Source organism: Oncorhynchus masou, chromosome 28 (genome assembly GCF_036934945.1).
Source record: "Oncorhynchus masou masou isolate Uvic2021 chromosome 28, UVic_Omas_1.1, whole genome shotgun sequence".
Lineage (NCBI taxonomy): Eukaryota > Metazoa > Chordata > Actinopteri > Salmoniformes > Salmonidae > Oncorhynchus > Oncorhynchus masou.
This window is the reverse complement of record NC_088239.1, coordinates 26,155,112-26,180,042: the sequence shown is the minus strand read 5'-3', so window position 1 is coordinate 26,180,042 and position 24,931 is coordinate 26,155,112. Positions and strand designations below refer to the sequence as shown.

Sequence of the window (24,931 nt, the reverse complement as noted above, 5' to 3'; positions counted from 1 at the left end):
TCATTTGTATATATTTTTTTTATGTATTTGTCTACAAGTTTAAATATGTGTACGACAAGCAAGGGGAAGATACCAGAATAGGGGCATTGGGGAATAATAACATATTGTACAGAATACATTTGTACTGTAGTGAAGCCATCTCTAGAGCAATGCAAAGTATCTTTCATGATCATGTGAAACATCAATTACTATGGAAATGCTGGGATGTGTTTTTCAATGATGTTAAAAGTAATTATGATGCAACTATGACGGTCATATGATATGGATTACAATTATCATCATGAATATTAAGGCTATACTCACTTCATGTTACACACAGACACTTAACCATGCAAATTGGCAGAGTTATTATTTATTTGGACAGCACACATAGTCTTACTCTTCTACAGACATCGTACACACTCTCACTAAATCACATCCATTATCATACACATCAACCTACTCAATTTTACTACGCACATATCTTGTCTCAATTTTCTAACATCTGTTGCATTGGCTCACAGACAAACATGCAAGGGAATAAAACAAATATTGCTAGAACCTGTTTCTTGAATTCTAAATATGAGACATTTGAAAGCTCTAATTTTGACCGTCATAATACCTCTGATGGCAGTAACTTCACAAGCACTAATTATGGTCAATTTAGACTAAGAATAGTATCTAGTAATGGTAAGGGGTGAAATAAGTATAGCCAGTTAAAATTGTAACAGTTTAGCAGGTTATCAGTATATGATAAGATCAGTATACGTGGCTAAAACAAAAGGAATATAACATATACTGTTTACAGGAAACTCACTCTACATCCTTAGATGACGTTGCGTGGAAAAAGGAATGGGGTGGTGAAATCATTTTCTGTCATGGACAAAGGAACTCAAAAGGTGTGATGATAATAATTAACAAAAAATTTGATCTAAATGTACAAATAGTCAGGAATGATTTGCAAGGAAGTTGGATCCTTTTGAATATAAAAGTGGACAAAAAAGAGATTTGGTTCATTAATCTATATGGTCCAATCAGGATGATCCATACTTCTTCAAAAACATTTATAGCAATTTATTGAATTTACAGGCAACAAATTATCATATAATTATGGTAGGAGACTATAACACAGTGCTAAGTACCTCATTGGACCGTAAAGGTAATAACTCTACAAACAATTATCACCGTGCCCTTAAGGAAATCACAAATATTATGGGCACAAAAGTGGATATTTGGAGACTAAAAAATCCCGACCTAGTGAGATATACAGTTGAAGTTGGAAGTTTACATACACTTAGGTTGGAGTCATTAAACTCATTTTTCAGCCACTCCACAAATTTCATGTTATCAAACTATAGTTTTGGCAAGTCGGTTAGGACATCTACTTTGTGCATGACACAAATAATTTTTCCAACAATTGTTTACAGGCAGATTATTTCACTGACAATTCACTATCACTATTCCAGTGGGTCAGAAGTTGCATATACTATGTTGAATGTGCCTTTAAACATCTTGGAATATTCCAGAAAATGATCATGTTACGTTTTTAGAAGCTTGGAGGTGTACCTGTGGATGAATTTCAAGGCCTACCTTCAAACTCAGTGCCTCTTTGCTTGACATCATGGGAAAATCAAAAGAAATCAGCCAAGAATTCAGACATTTTTTTGAACCTCCACAAGTCTGGTTCATCGTTGGGAGCATTTTCCAAACGCCTGAAGGTACCACGTTCATCTGTACAAACAATAGTATGCAAGAATAAACACTATGGGAAAAGTGCAAATCAATCCCAGAACAAAAAAGACAGACTAATGTTTGCAACTGCACATGGGGACAAAGATCGTACTTTTTGGAGAAATGTCCACTGGTCTGATGAAACAAAAATAGAACTGTTCGGCCAGGTCTCCGGTAGTCTCTGGAACTGCCGATCTGCGGCCAACAAGGCAGAGTTCATCTCAGCCTATGCCTCCCTCCAGTCCCTCGACTTCTTGGCACTGACGGAAACATGGATCACCACAGACAACACTGCTACTCCTACTGCTCTCTCTTCGTCCGCCCACGTGTTCTCGCACACCCCGAGAGCTTCTGGTCAGCGGGGTGGTGGCACCGGGATCCTCATCTCTCCCAAGTGGTCATTCTCTCTTTCTCCCCTTACCCATCTGTCTATCGCCTCCTTTGAATTCCATGCTGTCACAGTTACCAGCCCTTTCAAGCTTAACATCCTTATCATTTATCGCCCTCCAGGTTCCCTCGGAGAGTTCATCAATGAGCTTGATGCCTTGATAAGCTCCTTTCCTGAGGACGGCTCACCTCTCACAGTCCTGGGCGACTTTAACCTCCCCACGTCTACCTTTGACTCATTCCTCTCTGCCTCCTTCTTTCCACTCCTCTCCTCTTTTGACCTCACCCTCTCACCTTCCCCCTACTCACAAGGCAGGCAATACGCTCGACCTCATCTTTACTAGATGCTGTTCTTCCACTAACCTCATTGCAACTCCCCTCCAAGTCTCCGACCACTACCTTGTATCCTTTTCCCTCTCGCTCTCATCCAACACTTCCCACACTGCCCCTACTCGGATGGTATCGCGCTGTCCCAACCTTCGCTCTCTCTCCCCCGCTACTCTCTCCTCTTCCATCCTATCATCTCTTCCCTCTGCTCATACCTTCTCCAACCTATCTCCTGATTCTGCCTCCTCAACCCTCCTCTCTTCCCTTTCTGCATCCTTTGACTCTCTATGTCCCCTATCCTCCAGGCCGGCTCGGTCCTCCCCTCCCGCTCCGTGGCTCGACGACTCATTGCGAGCTCACAGAACAGTGCTCCGGGCAGCCGAGCGGAAATGGAGGAAAACTCGCCTCCCTGCGGACCTGGCATCCTTTCACTCCCTCCTCTCTACATTTTCCTCCTCTGTCTCTGCTGCTAAAGCCACTTTCTTCCACTCTAAATTCCAAGCATCTGCCTCTAACCCTAGGAAGCTCTTTGCCACCTTCTCCTCCCTCCTGAATCCTCCTCCCCCCCCCCCCTCCTCCCTCTCTGCAGATGACTTCGTCAACCATTTTGAAAAGAAGGTCGACGACATCCGATCCTCGTTTGCTAAGTCAAACGACACCGCTGGTTCTGCTCACACTGCCCTACCCTGTGCTCTGACCTCTTTCTCCCCTCTCTCTCCAGATGAAATCTCGCTTCTTGTGACGGCCGGCCGCCCAACAACCTGCCCGCTTGACCCTATCCCCTCCTCTCTTCTCCAGACCATTTCCGGAGACCTTCTCCCTTACCTCACCTCGCTCATCAACTCATCCCTGACCGCTGGCTACGTCCCTTCCGTCTTCAAGAGAGCGAGAGTTGCACCCCTTCTGAAAAAACCTACACTCGATCCCTCCGATGTCAACAACTACAGACCAGTATCCCTTCTTTCTTTTCTCTCCAAAACTCTTGAACGTGCCGTCCTTGGCCAGCTCTCCCGCTATCTCTCTCAGAATGACCTTCTTGATCCAAATCAGTCAGGTTTCAAGACTAGTCATTCAACTGAGACTGCTCTTCTCTGTATCACGGAGGCGCTCCGCACTGCTAAAGCTAACTCTCTCTCCTCTGCTCTCATCCTTCTAGACCTATCGGCTGCCTTCGACACTGTGAACCATCAGATCCTCCTCTACACCCTCTCCGAGTTGGGCATCTCCGGTGCGGCCCACGCTTGGATTGCGTCCTACCTGACAGGTCGCTCCTACCAGGTGGCGTGGCGAGAATCTGTCTCCTCGCCACGCGCTCTCACCACTGGTGTCCCCCAGGGCTCTGTTCTAGGCCCTCTCCTATTCTCGCTATACACCAAGTCACTTGGCTCTGTCATAACCTCACATGGTCTCTCCTATCATTGCTATGCAGACGACACACAATTAATCTTCTGATGACCAGGTGGCGAATCGCATCTCTGCATGTCTGGCAGACATATCAGTGTGGATGACGGATCACCACCTCAAGCTGAACCTCGGCAAGACGGAGCTGCTCTTCCTCCCGGGGAAGGACTGCCCGTTCCATGATCTCGCCATCACGGTTGACAACTCCATTGTTTCCTCCTCCCAGAGCGCTAAGAACCTTGGCGTGATCCTGGACAACACCCTGTCGTTCTCAACTAACATCAAGGCGGTGGCCCGTTCCTGTAGGTTCATGCTCTACAACATCCGCAGAGTACGCCCCTGCCTCACACAGGAAGCGGCGCAGGTCCTAATCCAGGCACTTGTCATCTCCCGTCTGGATTACTGCAACTCGCTGTTGGCTGGGCTCCCTGCCTGTGCCATTAAACCCCTACAACTCATCCAGAACGCCGCAGCCCGTCTGGTGTTCAACCTTCCCAAGTTCTCTCACGTCACCCCGCTCCTCCGCTCTCTCCACTGGCTTCCAGTTGAAGCTCGCATCCGCTACAAGACCATGGTGCTTGCCTACGGAGCTGTGAGGGGAACGGCACCGCAGTACCTCCAGGCTCTGATCAGGCCTTACACCCAAACAAGGGCACTGCGTTCATCCACCTCTGGCCTGCTCGCCTCCCTACCACTGAGGAAGTACAGTTCCCGCTCAGCCCAGTCAAAACTGTTCGCTGCTCTGGCCCCCAATGGTGGAACAAACTCCCTCACGACGCCAGGACAGCGGAGTCAATCACCACCTTCCGGAGACACCTGAAACCCCACCTCTTCAAGGAATACCTAGGATAGGATAAACCAATCCTTCTCACCCCCCCCTTAAATGATTTAGATGCACTATTGTAAAGTGGCTGTTCCACTGATGTCAGAAGGTGAATTCACCAATTTGTAAGTCGCTCTGGATAAGAGCGTCTGCTAAATGACTTAAATGTAAATGTAATAATGACCATCGTTATATTGGAGGAAAAAGGGGCATGCTTGCAAGCTAAAGAACACCATCCCAACCGTGAAGCACGGGGGTTGCAGCATCATGTTGTGGGGGTGCTTTGCTGCAGGATAGACTGGTGCACTTCAAAATAGACGGCATCATGAGGATGGAAAATTATGTGGCTATATTGAAGCAACATCTCAAGACATCAGTCACGAAGTTAAAGCATGGTTGCAAATGGGTCTTCCCATTTGACTTTGATCCCAAGCATACTTCCAAAGTTGTGGCAAAATGGCTTAAGGACAACAAAGTCAAGGTATTGGAGTGGCCATCACAAAGCTCTGACCTCAATCCTATAGAAAATTTGTGGGCCGAACTGAAAAAGCGTGTGCGAGCAAGGAGGCCTACAAACCTGACTCAGTTACACCAGCTCTCAGAAGGAATGTGCCAAAATTCACCCAACGTATTGTGGGGAGCTTGTGTAAGGCAACCCAAAACATTTGACTCAAGTTAAACAATTTAAAGGCAAAACTAATAGAGTGTATGTAAACTCCTGACCCACTAGGAATGTGATGAAAGAAATAAAAGCTGAAATTAATCAATCATTCTCTCTACTATTATTCTGACATTTCACGTTCTTAAAATAAAAGTGGTGATCCTAACTGACCTATGACAGGGAATTTTCACTAGGATTAAATGTCAGGAATTATGAAAAACTGAGTTTAAAAGTATTTGGTAAGGTGGAAATGGAGAAGACTACATCAAGGTAGTCGTCTTAACTACTTTGTCTCATTCATCAAAGGTTTAAAAAGTTTTAATATATGAGACAGAATGCGATCGGCTCATCATCTAATTGGCATTCACATAAATCTTATAGATTTTCCACATGGATGGGGATATTGGAAATAACAGAATTCTTCCAGTATAATATAGGTTCAACAAATCCCATTATTGTTTTGGATACCTTTAAATGTACCTTCAGAGTTAATTCAATTCAATATTCATCAATAATAAAAAAGCCGTTTCTGGCTAAAGAGACAAGACTAACAAGGGAAATCCGTGAACCAATAGTACAGGTAGATGGCAATAAAAACGATACTACAGAGATACAAAATAAGTTAGAGGGAAAACCCCCAAAACTTGAGGAACTTAATCAAGAACAATCTAATGTAATCTATTACAAAAATAAAGCAAACTGGATGGAATATGGAGAAAAAAAGAACAAAATTCTTCCTGAATCTCCAATACGGGAACCCTAACAAAAATAATTTGCATAAACTCGTTACTGAAGACAGCCATCTATATAATTGTAAATATTTTCTAAATATCTAAATATTTTAGGCAGATGTTCTCTTTTCTGTTTCATCCTCTCCCACTGAATGAAGATTACAGTAAGGAATTCTTTCCAAATAATATAAAAATGGAAAATTAACAAATGTACAGAAAGATCACTGCGAAGGCCACTTACAGTAATATTTTTTTGATGTTATTAAATCCTTTAAGTCTGGAAAAACCCCAGGGCTTGATGGCACACCGGTAGGTTATCCTACCTCCTTTGCACATGCTGTATATAGATTTTCAACTGTATTATTGATTGTGTGTCAAACTGCTTTGCTTTGTCTTGGCCAGATCACAGTTGCAAATGAGAACTTGTTCTCAACTAGCCTACCTGGTTAAATAAAGGTGAAATAAAAAATAAAATGAGGTATATTAAGCCTTTTTTTATACATTAAAAGCTCCATTGTTAGATTGTTTTAACTACTCCTATAGAAATGTTAGTCTGCCAGGTACTCAGCAGGAAGGTCTGATTTCTCTATTATTCAAACAAGACCCAGATGGCAAATATAAAGACCCAGTCTAAAACACTGGCGGCCCCTTACACTTCAATGTTGTGATGCAAAAATTCTTGCGAAATGCATAGCACTCAGAATTAAAAGGGTTTTTACCAGGTATTGTTCATCCTGATCAGACAGGTTTTTTTTACATGGACGATACATTGGAGATAATATACATCTACTAGAAATAATAGAATGTCAAGAAACATCTAAGAAGCCAGGCCTGGTATTTATATTTTGAAAAGGCATTTGATAAAGACTGGGTTTTATTTATAAATGCCAGAATTCAATTTTGGTGATTCTCTTATAAAATGGGTAAAATAAATGTATATCAACCCCAGGTGTAAATTAGTAAATATGTATACTTCTCAGAGAGTTATGAATTGTCAAGAGGAGTTAAACAAGGCTGTCCTCTGTCACCATATCTATTCGTTATGGCCATCGAAATGCAAGCTATTAAAATCAGATCCAATAACAGCATGAGAGGATTAGAAATCCAAGGCTTAAAAACAATGTATGCAGATGACTCAAGTTTTATATTAAGTACACTAGCTGCAATGTCTCATTGAAGATCTAGATAACTTTTCTGTACTCTCTGGACTAAAACCTAATTCTGATAGGTGTACAATATTACGTATTGGATCTTTAAAAAATACAACTTTGACATTTCCCTGCAGTTTACATATACAATGTGCTGATGGTGCAGTAGACATACTTGGTATTCATATCGCAAAATAGAAATAAGCTCTCCACAATGAATTTCAATAGAGAACTTGTAAAAATAGACAACATCATGCAACCATGGAGAGGTAAATACTTGTCTATTTAATGAAAGATTTGCCCTGATTAACTCCTTAGTCATATCTCAGTTTACTCACTTATGGTGCTGCTTACTCCTGATGATTTGTTTTTCAAATCATATGAGCAAAAAATATTTAGCGTTATCTGGGACGCTAAATCAGACAAAATAAAGTGTGCCCATCTATATAACGAATATGAATTGGGTGGGTTGATATTATTACATATAAAAGCAATAAACCTCTCTAAAAGCCTCCCTTATTCAAACGTTTTACTTGAACCCATTTTAGTAAATTACTAAGAAAAGCTCATCCATTGCTTAAAAATGGCCTTTTTGCCTTTGTGCAGATTGCCAAGTCTTATTTTCAATGAATTGAAAATCTTGCTTTTTTTTCAAAATAGCTCTCTTTTTCAAACAGGCATTGCAGAGCTGACTACGATTTCATCCCCTTGAAAAGATAGAACAAATATTATGGCTGAACTCAAATGTGCTGGTTGATAAAATACCTGTATTTATGGGAAAGATGTTTGAAAAGGGTATTATGTTCTTAAATGATATTGTACATTGGAATGGTTGAGTTATGTCCTTCATGGACAGAATTGGAAGGTCTGCTCAATCCAAGAGTACAACCAATTGATTACAGCATTACCCCAAAAATGGAGGCAGGTGGCAATGGGAGGAGGCAGGGAACTGGTCTGTCTGCCCAATATAAAGGATCAAAACTGGCAGAGGAATTAAAAAAGCATATAGGAAAGTATACCAGTTTCATTTGAGGACCAGGATGTTGACAACTGTGTCATACAGATTACAAAATAGTTGGGAAGATATTTTTGATGTACCGATTCCATGGTACAGGGTGTATGAGTTGATATATAAAACGCAAGATTCAAGACTTCATGCTTTTCAGCTAAAATTATTACATAGAATTCTTGCCACCAACAAAATGTTGAACATTAGGATAATAAAATCATCGAAGCGCTGCAGATTTTCTTGTGAGGATACAGAATCAAGAGACCATTTATTTTGCAATTGCCCTCAGGTAGCCTGTTTTTGGTCTCAGGTTCATCAATGGCTGAAAACACATAGCATTGATCTAAAATTGACCCTAGAAATAGTACTGTTAGGAGATCTGGAGAGACCAGGTCAGTCAATTACTAATACTCTTAGTAAAATTATTTATCTTCAACTCGCAATCTGTGGATTCTATTAAATTAGATAGATTGAAATTGTATGTTAAACATCACAGCATAGTTGAAAGATATGTGTTGCGTAGAAACCCGAAGTGGGTGGCCAGCAGAGATAGATGAGATGGGCTGAGGGTTGGGATGTGGAATTAGAGACAAGTGGGAGTGGAGATGCTGTGCGGGAGATAGAATGATGGTCAAAGATAAGTTAAAAATCAGGTCAAAAGGTTGAGGGACAGCTATTGGGGAACTGTGTGTGTGGTGTGGGGAATCTGTTTTTTCGCCTGGTGGGAGATTGTCAACGTGCCCTTGGGCAGGGCATTGACCCTGGATGCTTCCGTGTGTGGCTCTGAATAGGAGTCTGTTGGAAGACTGGTGTGGTGTAGTTGTTGGATGACTGGTATGGTGTAGTTGTTGAGCGGGTTCTCTGAAAGTATATTGTATGTTTTGGATATTCAATAAAATAAAAATCCAAGACAACACCCTCTAACTGAATACAAAGATTACCCCATTAAATAAATACAAGTGTTGACAGAAAACATTTAAATTAACTTGATTTAACTAGGTTGTCCTTGATGCCGAGACACCCCACTTTGGAAGGTTTTTAATTATGGGCCATGGCATGGGCTCTCACTCTCGCTTATACCACTAATATTTACTAAATCAGTTCACTATGAATGGAGGTTTCTATTATTGCAATGTTTATTGGGTTCAGAGATGGAGAGCACACAACACTGCCACAGGCTCCCATGTCCCTCTCATCATCACCAAGGAAACATGGCATTGTTGTGGGAATCATGCTGTGCGCTGTCCCAGTGGTTTGACTTTCTCATTAGGTTCCTCAGCCCCTGCAGCATTTGTCTTATGAAATGTATCCCAAATGACACCATATTCCCTATATAGTGGACTATCTGGGGAATAGGGTGCCATTTGGGACACAGCCATGGCCAGTGAGATTGTGGAGGGGCAGAGAACCCTTATCTGAGCCTCCAGAAAGACCTGGGACAGAGGAATATAATTGGGCTTCCCATTGTGGATGTCCTATATCTAGCCAACATGGAAGCACAATTGTTAAACACTAAGTCGATTAAATGGGTTAGGGAGTATTGCGCTTGCGAGAGGACCACTCTTTTGTAACCAACAAGACAATACTGTAGCATGTTTAGCACCATATCAGTGGAAATGTAGGCTACGCACCCAGTTTGGTTCAGAAAGCCTGTGTCACCCGATTGCTCTGCGGGGAGCACTCCCCCATCTTCTCCCCTAATCCTGCAGCATTCAACCAACAGCTTAGCCATTTTGAGGTTAAACCACTTACCCCTCCACATAGCCGTGTAGTAGAAACCCTGCCCCTCACCAGTCTGGCATTGGCACATAACAGGGTAAGAAATCTGGTGTTCACAGTACCAGAGCGCCACACAGCTGTTGCAAGGTCAGCACAACTGCTTTGAACACATCTAGTGGGCTCTGGGGACTTCTCATTTTTCCATTGTTTTTTTTCTTTGTTCTCCAGCACAATAAGTAAACCTCTGAATTGGTTAGCCTTTGCCAGCTTGTTCTGTGTTTATACGTACGCATAAGTGGAATCTGGTAGGTGAGATCAATGTTCCATCATATCAAAAATAATTATAGCTTAGCGAGGCAATGGCAGCAGTGTGGTGGTAAGTGGTTGCCATGAGTAACAAGGTTGGTGCCAGTAATGGCAACGGATGTGACAGCGTGGGTCAGAGACTGGTGTGACACCCTGAACAAATGCCATTATCACTTCATAGCAGGTAGAATTGATCTCAAGAGGACTCACGTTGTCAATGAAAAAAGGAAAGGTTGAAACATTTTGTCCCTGCTTTTGGTATCAGTAGACTTAGAGGCGAAAAAAAAAACTCGTATGGTTCAGCATATGATGCTTAAAACAATGAACAACAATGCACTCATTCCAGGAATGATGCTTGGGATTCAAACCGATTGTGGAGTGCCCTCTATAGGACATACATCGACAGTGCATCTCTCAGTGTTGAGTGCTTGAGAACATTGTCCGACTTGCTGAAAGTGCCTATCAATCACAATACAAACATTTGTCAAATTAATTTTATTTTTATACAACTAATATTTAAAAAAAAATCTTATTTACAGACATACTATCATTAAGGCTCGCAAGGGTGTTTCTAAAATGGAATTTACTTGTTGACACCACAGCTCTAAATTCCGATGTTTTCACTTGAGGCGGGTCTTCTTGAGCTTGGAGGAATCTCCTGATACTTTGCGCTTGTGGGACGGGGTGGTGCGGCTGACGTCTGCGCCCACTGGCAGACACTGGGCCGCTTGAGGAAGATAGTACATCTCTATTGGTGCAGACGGCTCCTGGACAAAAAGACAAAATACTTATGAGTTTTAGTATCAGTCTTGATTTTCTTAGTGGAGCAACATGTAATATTTTAGCCATAATTTAGATTCCTTCATGTTTTACAAGAACACTGCTTAGAAACGCCTAAAATGGCATGGTACTGCTACTTACTTTATCATAATCCAAAAAACATCAGTTGCAAGGATGTGAAGAACTAGTACACACAAGAGCCAGACCGGCTAGTCATGGGAGTAATATATATATATATATATATAAAAATAAATAAATAAACAACACACATATACACATTTCACCTTTATTTAACCAGGTAGGCCAGTTGAGAACAAGTTCTCATTTACAACTGCAACCTGGCCAAGATAAAGCAAAGCAGTGCGACACAAACTACAGAGTTACATGGAATAAACATATGTACAGTCAATAACACAATAGAAAAGTCTATATCCAGTGTGTGCAAATTAAGTAAGATTAGGGAGTAAGGCAATAAAACAGCCATAGTGGCAAAATAATTACAATTTAGCAATTAAACACGGGTGCAAATGAGCAAAAAATAAACAACATCGGGATGAGGTAGTTGGGTGGGCTATTTATAGATGGGCCATGTACACGTGCAATGATCTGTAAGCTGCTGACAGCTGATGCTTAAAGTTAGTGAGGGAGATATGAGTCTCCAGCTTCAGATGATTTTTGCAATTCGTTCCAGTCATTGGCAGCAGAGAACTGGAAGGCGGCCAAAGGAGGAGTTTGCTTCGGGGGTGACCAGTGACAAAATACATGACACTGTGAAAGACTGCATCCAATTCGTTGAGTAGAGTGTTGGAGGCTATTTTGTAAATTACATCGTCGAAGTCAAGGATCGGTAGGATAGTCAGTTTTACTGGGGTATGTTTGGCAGCATGAGTGAAGGATGCTTTGTTGCGTAATAGGAAGCCAATTCTAGATTTAACACGTGCTTTAGACTTTCCCAACATTACTTGTATGCGTGATAACCATGAAACCAGTTTTAAACATGTCTGTAGCAAAGGCCTAAGTCTAGTTTTGGCAAAGGGTCTTATTTTAAAATACATTTAAAATTGTCACCAGAATTTTGTACATTTTCATCCCAAATTCTCATTACTAAAATGCTTCAAGATTAAATTCTCGGGTTAGTTAATTCAATTAAACTTTATTAAAACCTAACTTCTTTGAATAAAACAAAATGATGCTGTAGTTTGTCCATAAATCATAAAAAAATTGTATACTGGCTAAAGTTTACATTCAATTATATTTATTATGATTAGAACACTGTGAGCATGTCTCATTAGTTCCTGTAAAACTCTTAATTGTTTTATCTAGAGCAGCTGGTAGGTCGCGACCAGGGAGGTTTTGAATGGATCTCGTGTCTGAGTAAATGGGAAAAAAAGAAAAAAAAATACTCCAGTCTGAACTCAAACCAGGTAGAAATTGTTTAGAAATTATAATGAACTTGCAAAACTTTTTTTTCAATAGAGCTATTAGCAGCGTAATTTGTTGATTTTGTAGTCTCAAACCATTGAGTTCACTAACATTCATCAAGAATATGGGCAACATTTTATTATTGACAATGAAAGAAGTGGGAATGTTGCAACATTTAATATAGCATAGCTTAACAAATTGGATTTTTGTGATGTTAATATTGGGTCGCAACTGAGACAACCTGGTTCAATTTGGGTACCGAGGCAAAACCAGCTGAGAACCACTGGTCAAGAGGAGTAGTCCTTAGATGAGCACAAGTAAATGTATGCGTTAGGGGCCTCCCTTCGAGGCACAGCGGTCTAAGGCACTGCACTACAGATCCTGGTTCGATCCCAGACTGTGTCGCAGCCGGCCGCGACCGGGAGTCCCAATTGGCCCAGCGTCGTACGGGTTAGGGGATGGTTTTGCCGGCCAAGTTGTCCTTGTTCTATCGCGCTCTAGCGACTCCTGTGGCGGGCCGGGCGCAATGCACACTGACATGGTCACCAGGTGTACAGTGTTTCCTCCAACACATTGGTGCGGCTGGCCTCTGGGTTAAGCGAGCATTTTGTCAAGAAGCAGTGCGGCTTGGCGGAGTCGTGTTTCGGAGAACGCACAGCTCACGACCGCCGTCTCTCACGAGTCCGTACGGGAGTTGAGGCGATGGGACAAGACAGTAACTAACAATTCTATATCACAAAATTGGGGAGAAAGAGGTAAAAAATGCCATCAGAATGAGGTTCTTCTTATCAAAACATTGGATTGATGGCAGCATTCATGCAAAACTGAAAGCGCAAGCCACTGCTTTTAACCAGGGCAAGGTGACCGGAAACATGACCGAATACAAACCAGTGTAGCTATTCCCTCCGCAAGGCAATCAAATAAGCTAAGTGTCAGTATAGAGACAAAGTAGAGTCGCAATTCAATGGCTCAGACACAAGAGGAATGTGACAGGGTCTACAGTCAATCACGGATTACAAAAAGAAAACCAGCCCCGCCGCGGACCAGCATGTCTTGCTCCTAGACAGACTAAATAACTTCTTTGCTTGCTTTGAGGACAATACAGTGCCACTGACACGGCCCGCTACCAAAAACCTGCGGACTCTCCTTCACTGCAGCCGACGTGAGTAAAGCATTTAAATGTGTCAACCATCGCAAGGCTGCAGGCCCAGATGGCATCCCCAGCCGCGTGCGCAGACCAGCTGGCTGGTGTGTTTACGGACATATTCAATCAATCCTTATCCCAGTCTGCTGTCACTTCATGCTTCAAGAGGGCCACCATTGTTCCTGTTCCCAAGAAAGCTAAGGTAACTGAGCTAAACGACTACCTCCCCGTAGTACTCATTTATGTCATCATGAAGTGCTTTGAGAGACTAGTCAAGGACCATATCCAACCTACCTGACAGACTAGACCCACTCCAATTTGCTTACCGCCCCAATAGGTCCACAGACGACGCAATCTCAACCACACTGCCCTAACCCATCTGGACAAGAGGAATACCTATGTGAGAATGCTGTTCATCGACTACAGCTCAGCATTTAACACCATAGTACCCTCCAAACTCGTCATTAAGCTCGAGACCCTGGGTCTCGACCATGCCCTGTGCAACTGGGTACTGGACTTCCTGACGGGCCGCCGTGAGGGTAGGTAACAACATCTCCACCCCGCTGATCCTCAACACTGGGGCCCCACAAGGGTGCGTTCTGAGCCCTCTCCTGTACTCCCTCTTCACCCACGGCCATGCACGCCTCCAACTCAATCATCAAGTTTGCGGACGACACTACAGTGGTAGGCTTGATTACCAACAACAACGAGACTGCCTACAGGGAGGAGGTGAGGGCCCTCGGAGTGTGGTGTCAGGAAAATAACCTCACACGCCAACAAAACAAAGGAGATGATCGTGGACTTCAGGAAACAGCAGAGGGAGCACCCCCCTATCCACATCGAGGGGACAGTCGTGGAGAGGGTAGTAAGTTAAGTTCCTCGGCGTACACATCACGGACAAACTGAATTAGTCCACTCACACAGACAGCGTTGTGAAGTAGGCGCAGCAGCGCCTCTTCAACCTAAGGAGGCTGAAGAAATGTGTCGTCACCAAAAGCACACAAACTTTTACAGATGCACAATCGAGAGCATCCTGTCGGGCTGTATCACTGCCTGGTACGGCAACTGCTCCGCCCACAACCGTAAGGCTCTCCAGAGGGTATTGAGGTCTGCACAACACATCACCGGGGGCAAACTACCTGCCCTCCAGGACACCTACACCATCCAATGTCACAGGAAGGCAAAAAGATCGTCAAGGACAACAACCACCCGAGCCACTGCCTGTTCACCCCGCTATCATCCAGAAGGCGAGGTCAGTACAGGTGTATGGGACCGAGAGACAGAAGCTGTTTTTCAATCTCAAGGCCATCAGACAGTTAAACAGCCACCACTAACATTAAGTGGCTGCTGCCAACATACTGACTCAACTCCAGCCACTTTAATAATGGAAATTGATGTAAAAAATGTATCACTAGCCACTTAATATAATGTTTACATACCTGACATTACTCATCTCATATGTATATTCTGTACTCGATACCATCTACTGCATCTTGCCTATGCCGTTCTGTACCATCACTCATTCATATTCTTTATCCCTTTACACTTGTGTGAATAAGGTAGTTGTTGTGGAATTGTTAGGTTAGATTACTCGTTGATTATTACTGCATCGTCGGAACTAGAAGCACAAGCATTTCGCTACACTCGCATTAATATCTGCTAACCATGTGTATGTGACAAATAAAATTTGATTTGAAACATGAGGAAATTGTGAAAAATTATAAATTGCTAAAATGTCAGTTGTGAGGAAGACTCATACGGTTCGCCTTCAGACAGTATTCATACCCCTTGACTTATTCCACACTTCCTCGGTAAGACTCAAAGAACTTTTCACACCTGGATTATACAATATTTGCACATTACTCTTTAAAATTCTTCAAGCTCTCAAGTTGATTGTTGATCATTACTAGACAGTCATTTTCATGTCTGGAGGAAACATGGCACCATCCTTACGGTGAAACATGGTGGCAGCATCACACTGTGGGGATGTTTTTCAGCAGAAGGGACTGGGAGACTAGTCAGGATCGAGGGAAAGATGAATGGGGCAAAGTACAGCGAGATCCTTGATGAACCTGCTAGAGCACTCAGGACCTCAGACTGGGGCAAAGGTTCACCTTCCAACAGGAAAATGACCCTAAGCACACAGCCAAGACAACGCAGGAGTCGCTTCGGGACAAGTCTCTGAATATCCTTGAGTAGCCCAGCCAGAGCTTGGACTTGAAACCGATCTAACATCTCTAGAGAGACCTGAAAACAGCTGTGCAGCCACGCTCCCCATCCAACCTGATGGGCTTGAGAGGATATGGAGAGAAGAATGGGAGAAACTGCCCAAATACAGGTTTACCAAGCTTGTAGCATCATACCCAAGTAGACTCGAGGCTGTAATCACTGCCGAAGGACCTTCAACAAAATACTGAGTAAAGGGTCTGAAAACTTATGTAAATGTGATATTTCAGTTTTCGCTTTGTCATTATGGGGTATTGTGTGTGGAGATTGATGAGGTGGAAAAAAGTAATCAATTTTAGAATAAGGCTGTAATAAAATGGAGAAAGTCGAGGGGTGTAAATACTTTCCCGAATGCACTGTATGTGTGGGGTACAGAGATGAGGTAGTCATTAAAACATTGCATACAGAGTGAGTCAACGTATGGTAGTTACGCACATTTTTACAACTGAAATAATTTTGGCTTGCCATTACAAAGGGGTTGAATCCTTATCGCAAGACATTTCAGCTTTTTGCTTTTAATACATTTTAAAAACAATTCCACGTTGACATTATGGGGTATTGTGTTCAAGTCAGCGACAAAAAAATCTCAATTGAAGCCATTTTAAATTCAGGCGGTAACAAAATGTGGAAAGAGTCAAGGGGTGGGAATACTTTCTGAAGGCACTATAAACTGCCTTTAAAGCAGTCAGACACATATTCCCTTCAACATAATGCCCCTTTATGAGGCAGTTATGTGCTTTAGTTACAGTCCCACCAACCTGAATGAGGTAATCGGCGATGAACTCTGGCTTCAGACATTTGACTCCCTGGGACATGGCTTCTGGCACATCCACCCGGAAGTCTCCTGGCTTCAAACGACTGAATTCTGCAAACAGGTGTGTGGTTCCCTTGTACAGAGATGGAGAGGGACTGGGGAGAACCTGGAGAGAGGGTTAAGGAGAAGAGAGAAAGAGGGTGGATGGCGTAACATCCAGAGGTGTACACGTTGTCAATATCAACAAAGTATGGAGGAGATGGGCAGTCAGACAGATAAGTTTATATCATACTTTCTCCATACTAAGGAACAGTAAATGAAGACTGAGGTGCAGTATGACAGAGTAAAGGCCCACCGAGTCTGTATTAAAACATTTTTATATGGGCACGTCTTGCTTATGACACCGTTCACGTCAATTGCGAAATACAGTCCTGCCGCAATCAATTATTTATTCGAGTCTTACATGCTAAAATATAAATTGTTATCTGGAACACTGCCAAAGCTCTTAGACTTACCCAGAAACGCTTATAGCTGAAATCGCTGCCAAAGGTGATTATAACATGTATTGACTCATGGGTGTGAATGCTTACGGAAATTAGACATTTCATTTTCAATCAAATTTGCTAAAATTTCAAAAAACATCTTCACTTTGTCATTATGGGGTATTGTGTGTAGATGACTGAAAAAAAAAAAAAAAAAAACTTGAATCCATTTTGAATTCTGGATGTAACAAAATGTGGATTAAGTCAACAGGTATGAATACTGAAGATCAGTCTCCAGCTTATATCTCCTCAAATTTTCATCAATGTATATGATAGGCTACATTAATTTAGCATTATCCTATAACGCAGACTAGTTTTTAATTTCCTACAGAAAGGATTTGAATCTAAGGCAAGGTTTTTATACATTTTTTGAAAAGGAGAAATGTGATTTGCTTAAGTGTCTGAGATGGGTTGCAGACAGATTTGATTGATTGGTCCTTTTAGGTGGGTGGGTGTGCGTGAATGAGCTACTAATTCTCTATGTCCATCCATAAAGTTTCCCAGTCCTCCCACTTAAATAGATGAGAGGCCTGTAATTTTCATCATAGGTACACTTGAACTATGACAGACAAAATGAGAAAATAAAATCCAGAAAATCACATTGTAGGATTTTTAATGAATTTATTTGCAAATGATGGTGGAAAACAAGTATTTGGTCACCTACAAACAAGCAAGATTTCTGGCTCTCACAGACCGCTTCTTTAAGAGGCTCCTCTGTCCTCCACTCGTTACCTGTATTAATGGCACCTGTTTGAACTTGTTATCAGTATAAAAGACACCTGTCCACAACCTCAAACAAACAGTCACACTCCAATCTCCACTATGGCCAAGACCAAAGAGCTGTCTTAGGACACCAGAAACAAAATTGTAGACCTGCAACAAGCTGGGAAGACTGAATCTGCAATAGGTAAGCAGTTTGGTTTGAAGAAAATCAACTGTGGGAGCAATTATTAGGAAATGGAAGACATACATGAACACTGATAGTATCCCTCGATCTGGGGCTGGATCTCACCCAGTGGGGTCAAAATGATCACAAGAACGGTGAGCAAAAATCCCAGAACCACATGGGGGGACCTAGTGAATGACCTGCAGAGAGCTGGGACCAAAGTAACAAAGCCTACAATCAGTAACACACTACACCGCTAGGGACTCAAATCCTGCAGTGCCAGACGTGTCCCCCTGCTTAAGCCAGTACATGTCCAGGCCCATCTGAAGTTTGCTAGAGAGCATTTGGATGATCCAGAAGAAGATTGGGAGAATGTCATATGGTCATATGAAACCAAAATAGAACTTTTTGGTAAAAACTCAACTCGTCGTGTTTGGAGGACAAAGAATGCTGAGTTGCATCCAAAGAACACCATACCTACTGTGAAGCATGGGGGTGGAAACATCATGCTTTGGGACTGTTTTTCTGCAAAGGGACCAGGACGACTGATCCGTGTAAAGGAAAGAATGAATGGGGCCATGTATCGTGAGATTTTAAGTGAAAACCTCCTTCCATCAGCAAGGGCATTGAAGATGAAACGTGGCTGGGTCTTTCAGCATGACAATGATCCCAAACACACCGCCCGGGCAACGAAGGAGTGGCTTCGTAAGAAGCATTTCAAGGTCCTGGAGTGGCCAAGCCAGTCTCCAGATCTCAACCCCATAGAAAATCTTTGGAGGGAGTTGAAAGTCCGTGTTGCCCAGCAACAGCCCCAAAACATCACTGCTCTAGAGGAGATCTGCATGGAGGAATGGGGCAAAATACCAGCAACAGTGTGTGAAAACCTTGTGAAGACTGACAGAAAACATTTGACCTCTGTCATTGCCAACAAAGGGTATATAACAAAGTATTGAGATAAACTTTTGTTAATGACCAAATACTTATTTTCCACCATAATTTGCAAATAAATTAATTTAAAAAATCCTACAATGTGATTTTCTGGATTTTTTTTTCTCATTTTGTCTGTCATAGTTGAAGTGTACCTATGATGAAAATTACAGGCCTCATCTTTTGAAGTGGGAGAACTTGCACAATTGGTGCCTGACTAAATACTTTTTTGCACCACAGAAAACTGTAGGCAGCAAGCGTCATGTTGGTCAGCATATGTGTGAGGAATGACGACAGGTGCCAGTTTTCGGTTTCCTCGCTTATTAAATGGGGTGCAACTGAATGAAATGTAGCCAAGGTCCTTTTCTGATTCATCCTATCCTAATATTGTCAGAAGCATATTATTTTTCCAGGAGTATATAATTTTTCTATGATCAGAGGTTATAAAAATTAGGTCTTAAGAAATGCTTCTCTGTGACATGACAGGATTAAATTTAGGATTTTCTAGAGTTTCTAGCCCAAGAGAAGGTATCATCGGGTATCCCACGTCACCACGAATCTCATAACGTTTGAAAATCAAAGTTGATCAAATGTTTTTTTTTTTGTGCTGTCATCGGGTAGAACTTCATATAAAAAAACAAACAGAAATGTGCAGTTTTCACATATGTTGACACTGGCATTGTGCTGGAGAAAATGACAATGAGAATGAAAAGTGGAGTTGCCCTTTAAGAGCATTGTTGGTACCTTTGCTCCACCAGACTGCAGTAGTCGTCTGAACCCTGACTCTCTGGTCTGGTCGATGTTTAGCATGACGGTCCAACCGCTGAACGCTCCCTCCAGGTTGTTCTGGTCCTGCAGGTTCCTCCTCCAGCGCATGGCAGCCAATGCCAGCCTCTTCTGATGGGAGCTGATGGAGGGCAGGGCATCCAGGATGGAGCTACTGCCCCACTCGTACGCATCCTCCTGGAACACAGTATGTACACCCTCTCCATTAAATTCAAGAAGAATACACAAGATGTATTTTTTAAGTGAGCTGCCCCTTCTTGGAAAGGTCTCTCTTGCTAAAGACAACTTCTGACCTCATTGGGACTTCCTGGTTAAATAAAGATTAAATCCAAAAAGATGGCCCTACGAGTCTGTGGAGGCATGTTGTGGTGGTCTGATGCAGATCCTGACCTGGATAAAGTGTCCCACTGATCGACAGGCCTCCAGGTAGGAACGGTGCAGGATCCACTTCCCGGAGGCCATGGCTGCCAGGTACTTCTCATTCCTCAGGGGGCTCCCCACGATGATGTGGGAACAGCTGGGGTCAAAGCACTGTTTGTCCAGCACCACGCCACCTACAGGAACACAGACATGTTGAGTCAGACAAATGCAATAGGGGGACTGACAAACAGGACGACAGACCGCCTCAGAAGAGAAAGAAACAATGTATTTTAAGACCACTGCAAATAAAAAAGTAGGCAACGGGGTGAGTACCCAATGCACCCGTTTCCCTATATGGTGCACTAGTTTGAACCAGAACCCTATGGGCCCTGGTTAAAATGGTACACTATACATTAGGGTGTCAATTTGACACGCAACCAACGAGTTGAGGCTACTTTAGATTTTGGTCATTAAGCAGACACTCTTATCCAGCGCAACTTACAGTAGTGGGTACATACATTTTTATACTGGCCCCCCGGGACGAAATCGAACCCACAACCCTGGTGTTGAAAGTGCCATGCTCTACCAACTGAGCCACACGGGAGCACATATGTACCAAAGACACGGTAAAGATGGAATCTATCTAGTTAGTTAGGTGGTCAGGGAGGAGGACCGAGACTCACCCAGCTCCTCTATGAGGGCGCTGTAGTCTATCCTCTCCTGGGGGTTGAGGGAGGAGAGCTGGAAACGAGGAGGCTCCTTCTCCGCCTCACTCTCCTCATCCATCTGTTGACAGCACAGCCCTTTTAGCATCACAGTACACTACCGTGCCGCTAAGTAACGATTCACATCTAAACACTTACTTATAATATCACCTTACAAGAGGGAGGGAGGGTGAATGTGGTTACCTGTGGCTCAGGGGGCACGGGGGGGTTTGCGAGGGGGAAGGCGATGCTGGGGGCTTTAGGGGTGAGGAGGTCAGGCTCCTCCCCTGGCACAGTCATCACCCTCTCACCCATCTGCTGGTCAATCACATCACACTCCACTGAATAGGAGGGAGAACATTTCAAAGGTAAATATTTGACAAAACAATAGTAAGAATCTGTTGCTGCAGGTGCATTGGCATATATATAACAAGATTGTAAAACCGAATTTCCGAAGTCTATTGCACTCTTTTTAAATCCTTTGAAACTTATGCAACACTTGAGTGTGATTGAAGACAGGGGACTACTTTTCCGAAGTCTATTGCACTCTTTTTAAATCCTTTGAAACTTATGCAACACTTGAGTGTGATTGAAGACAGGGGACTACTTTTTTAATCCCCCCCTCACCCATTTCCACCATTTCAGAGTCGGTCATGGAGTCCCGGAGTGTGTTTCCGGCATTGTCAGAGTGGGATAGGGGTGCTGCTAGAGGTACAGACAGGGACTCAGAGTGCTGGGAGGGGCTGCCAGGCCATTGCAGGTTGTCAGCCAGCTTGGCCCTCTCCTCCCTGGCCGTTGGGTCATCCCACACGATCTGCTCACTCTGAGACGGCTCTGTGTTCAGGTCCATTGCTGCCTGACGAGACATCCTGAATAACACCAAAGGAGGGAGACCGAGAGAGTTAGCCCTTTTTCACACTGTAAAGACACAGATGTACATGTCTTATTTAAATGGCAAACAACGACATTTACATGAATAAACATCCAATGAACTTAAAGCACAAATTCAACTCAGTCAAGTAAAATCTAAACCTAAGCAGTGCAGAGGATTTTGAAAACCACAATGTCTGGACACAGATCTGGTCATTGGCATAGGGAAACTGAATAGTGAAGGTTAATTGAAGATTATTTTGACGTCTCGCAGCCCCCTGGTCTGTCGGTGTCTCATACCGCAGCGCTTCCAGAGTGCGCCGGACGTTTGCGTTGCGGCCAGGGGTATGGGGATGAGAGTCAGTCCCCCCGGAGCCCAGGCGGGCTGAAGAGCGCCTGCTGGTGGTCTTCTTGGTGGCTGACATAATCTCCTGCAGCTGCCTCTGGAGCTTTTCCCTCATCTCCAGGGTCTCTGACAGGTCTGGAAGACAGAGACAGTCAGAGGATGAGTGGAAAGAAAGTGAAGTGTGTATGTATGTGTGTGTTTTGCGGACCTGCACTCACGGGATATTCAGTTGACTCCTGATAAGTGCAAACCTCACTTTTTATCAGTCAACAGCCTCATTCTGTATGAACCAGGAGGGTCCATAATTGCAAACTCTTGCTTAGACCACCGGTTAAAGCTTATAGACCTTTGCAAGCTGTTAGCTTCTCCCATTGGAAAATATGTCACAAGGAGGACCTGAGCCCCAGGACCATGCCAGGACTATCTGGCATGATGGCTCCTTGCTGTCCCCAGTCCACCTGGCCGTGCTACTGCTCCAGTTTCAACTGTTCTGCCTGCGGCTATGGAACCCTGACCTGTCCCAGACCTGCTGTTTTCAACTCTCTAGAGACAGCGGGAGCGGTAGAGATACTCTTAATGATCGGCTATGAAAAGCCAACTGACATTTACTCCTGAGGTGCTGACTTGTTGTACCCTCGACAACTACTGTGATTATTATTATTATTATTATTTGACCATGCTGGTCATTTATGAACATTTGAACATCTTGGCCATGTTCTGTTATAATCTCCAACCGACACAGACAGAAGAGGACTGGCCATCCCTCATAGCCTGGTTCCTCTCTAGGGTCCTTCCTAGGGTTTGGCCTTTCTAGGGAGTTTTTCCTAGCCACCGTGCTTCTACACCTGCATTGCTTGCTGTTTGGGGTTTTAGGCTGCGTTTCTGTACAGCTCTTTGAGATATCAGCTGATGTAAGAAGTGCTAAATAAATACATTTGATTTGACAATTAGCCATCTTGGTACTAAAAAAAATAAATGTAAAAAAAAAAAAAAAATCACCCACTGAAAGTAGACTTGGTTGTTCATGGTCATAAGTAATCAAAACGTTTCAATAAAAGAACCCTTAACAAAAGTGAAACGGCACAATCTGCTAGTCAAAGTAACTAAACCTCATGTTGAAACTACTAGCCAAATAGAACAGTTTAGCGAGCCTAGTATATTTCGCAGTTTGCAGAAAGGGTTCAAATTCTCAGAGGATCTCTTTTATGTACTTTGAATTGTAGAAGTTACACTTACTGTGTTGGTGTGTTGAGAAGGGAAGCGCAGCCAGCACCTGGAAGATTAATGAGGAGCTGCTTCTATCGCCAGCCTCGTAGACAAACACACTGCTAATATTCATACTACATAGTCCTGTATATTTAAATGTACATTTTATATGCATCATTATATGTTGTACTTCAACGCATGCGTAATTTACTTGAGGACCAGCAGTAGTTTTTTTCCAACAAAAAACTAAAAGTTTGTCACAAGGGGTCTTGAACCCGCACTTCACTAAGATTCCATTTATACCAACTTAATGGAAGATGGCAAATGACAGTGACAGCAGAGAAAGAAGAGGAAGTGAGACGTCCCACTCATTTTTCCTGGTTCATATAGTCAACAAACTAAGCAGACCAGACACAGATAGCTACCCCTTAAGCAGATTGGTACTGGGATAATTTTAAAACGGCCGGAGTACGACATTAATTTATCCACCATCTTTTATGACAGTAATGGAGGGTAAATTAGAGCTATTTGACAAAGACCATGAGACACTTATTTTACTTAACAATAAACTAATATAAAACTTACATTTTGTATAATTGTCCGCCATCCTTTTCTTTAAAAGCACATGGACGCGTGTGAAACAGATTAGCTGTTTTCTAAAAGGTTTATACCGGTGGTCTCAGCAAGAGTTCATTAGTCTGGACCCGGAACGTTTCAATTCAAAGCACTTAAGCTACGGCACAGAAGGGCAGACCAGTGGATCATCAGTGTATAAGAGCCCCACCTTTCTTCTCTGCATTGTCCCGGCCCTGCTCTTGATCAGTCTCTCCACTGACGTGATGGGAGGTTGTGGCGTCTTCTACGGCATTATCTTCAGGCTGAGGGGGACAAGGTTATGATGTGAAGCTTTGAACTGACAGCCTTCCTGCACTATTTTCCAGACATTCAAACCATTGAACAAATACAGGGGCCTTATTAAGTATCAAGCATTTTAGAGTAGTAGTGCTGATTTAAGATCAGTTTCGCCTTTTAGAACAAAATGAAAAAGCTTTTTTAGGGGGGGTACATTTTACCCCTTTTTCATGATATCCAATTGGTAGTTACAGCCTTGTCCCATCACTCCTGTACGGACTCGGGAGAGGCGAAGGTCGCGAGCCATGCTTCCTCCGAAACACATGGAGGGGGTGCTTGATCCTAAATCAGCACTCCTACGCGAAGATGCTCAATACATACAGCCCCATATCTAGAGTGAGCGGTTTCTGTAAGGAATGTACCCTGTTCTCTTGGGCCTCAGTGAGGTCTCTGAGTTTTGTGGTGCGGGTGGCAGGGGGTGACCTCTGGCTGCTGTCAGGAGGCACCTGGCTGAGGTTCAGGCTCATCTTGGGGTTGTAGGTGAACGGGTAGAGAGACTCCGACACGTGCCTCTGATCCTCAGCACACTGGAGACAGACAACATCAACGAGTCAGTACTGAGCACACACACACACAAAAACCACACAGACAAACTACAGCAACACTTTTGTGACGGTTACATCTGATATAAGAATGGAGCGTGCCTGTCGTATACTTCATGCAGTACATTTGCGTTTATTGTGTGTAATGAAAACCTTCCGTACCGCCTGAAGCCAGTGCTGGGACACAACATGCACCCCTCTCTCCTTCACAGCCCTGTACTCCCGCGTGTTGTCCCCCACACGACCCTGGTAGATGTAGTGCGTCACGGTGTCGTCACACGACCACCTGGACCCCACACACA

General features: G+C 43.2%; 1 protein-coding gene across 1 annotated transcript in view; it reads right to left on the bottom strand.

Moving 5' to 3' along the window:
- Positions 1-10,709: 10,709 nt before the first annotated feature.
- The window catches only part of topbp1 (DNA topoisomerase II binding protein 1), a 31,348-nt gene continuing 17,126 nt past the window's right edge, over positions 10,710-24,931 (bottom strand). The window contains exons 17-27 of the mRNA XM_064941696.1: positions 24,792-24,915; positions 24,450-24,614; positions 23,960-24,053; positions 21,924-22,104; positions 21,381-21,622; positions 20,958-21,094; positions 20,733-20,835; positions 20,080-20,243; positions 19,648-19,866; positions 16,553-16,714; positions 10,710-10,989 (exon numbers count right to left, since the gene is read on the bottom strand). Of these exons, the coding sequence (XP_064797768.1) occupies positions 10,843-10,989; positions 16,553-16,714; positions 19,648-19,866; positions 20,080-20,243; positions 20,733-20,835; positions 20,958-21,094; positions 21,381-21,622; positions 21,924-22,104; positions 23,960-24,053; positions 24,450-24,614; positions 24,792-24,915 (1,738 nt within the window). The 3' untranslated portion in view covers positions 10,710-10,842. The remainder of the gene's footprint in view (positions 10,990-16,552; positions 16,715-19,647; positions 19,867-20,079; positions 20,244-20,732; positions 20,836-20,957; positions 21,095-21,380; positions 21,623-21,923; positions 22,105-23,959; positions 24,054-24,449; positions 24,615-24,791; positions 24,916-24,931) is intronic.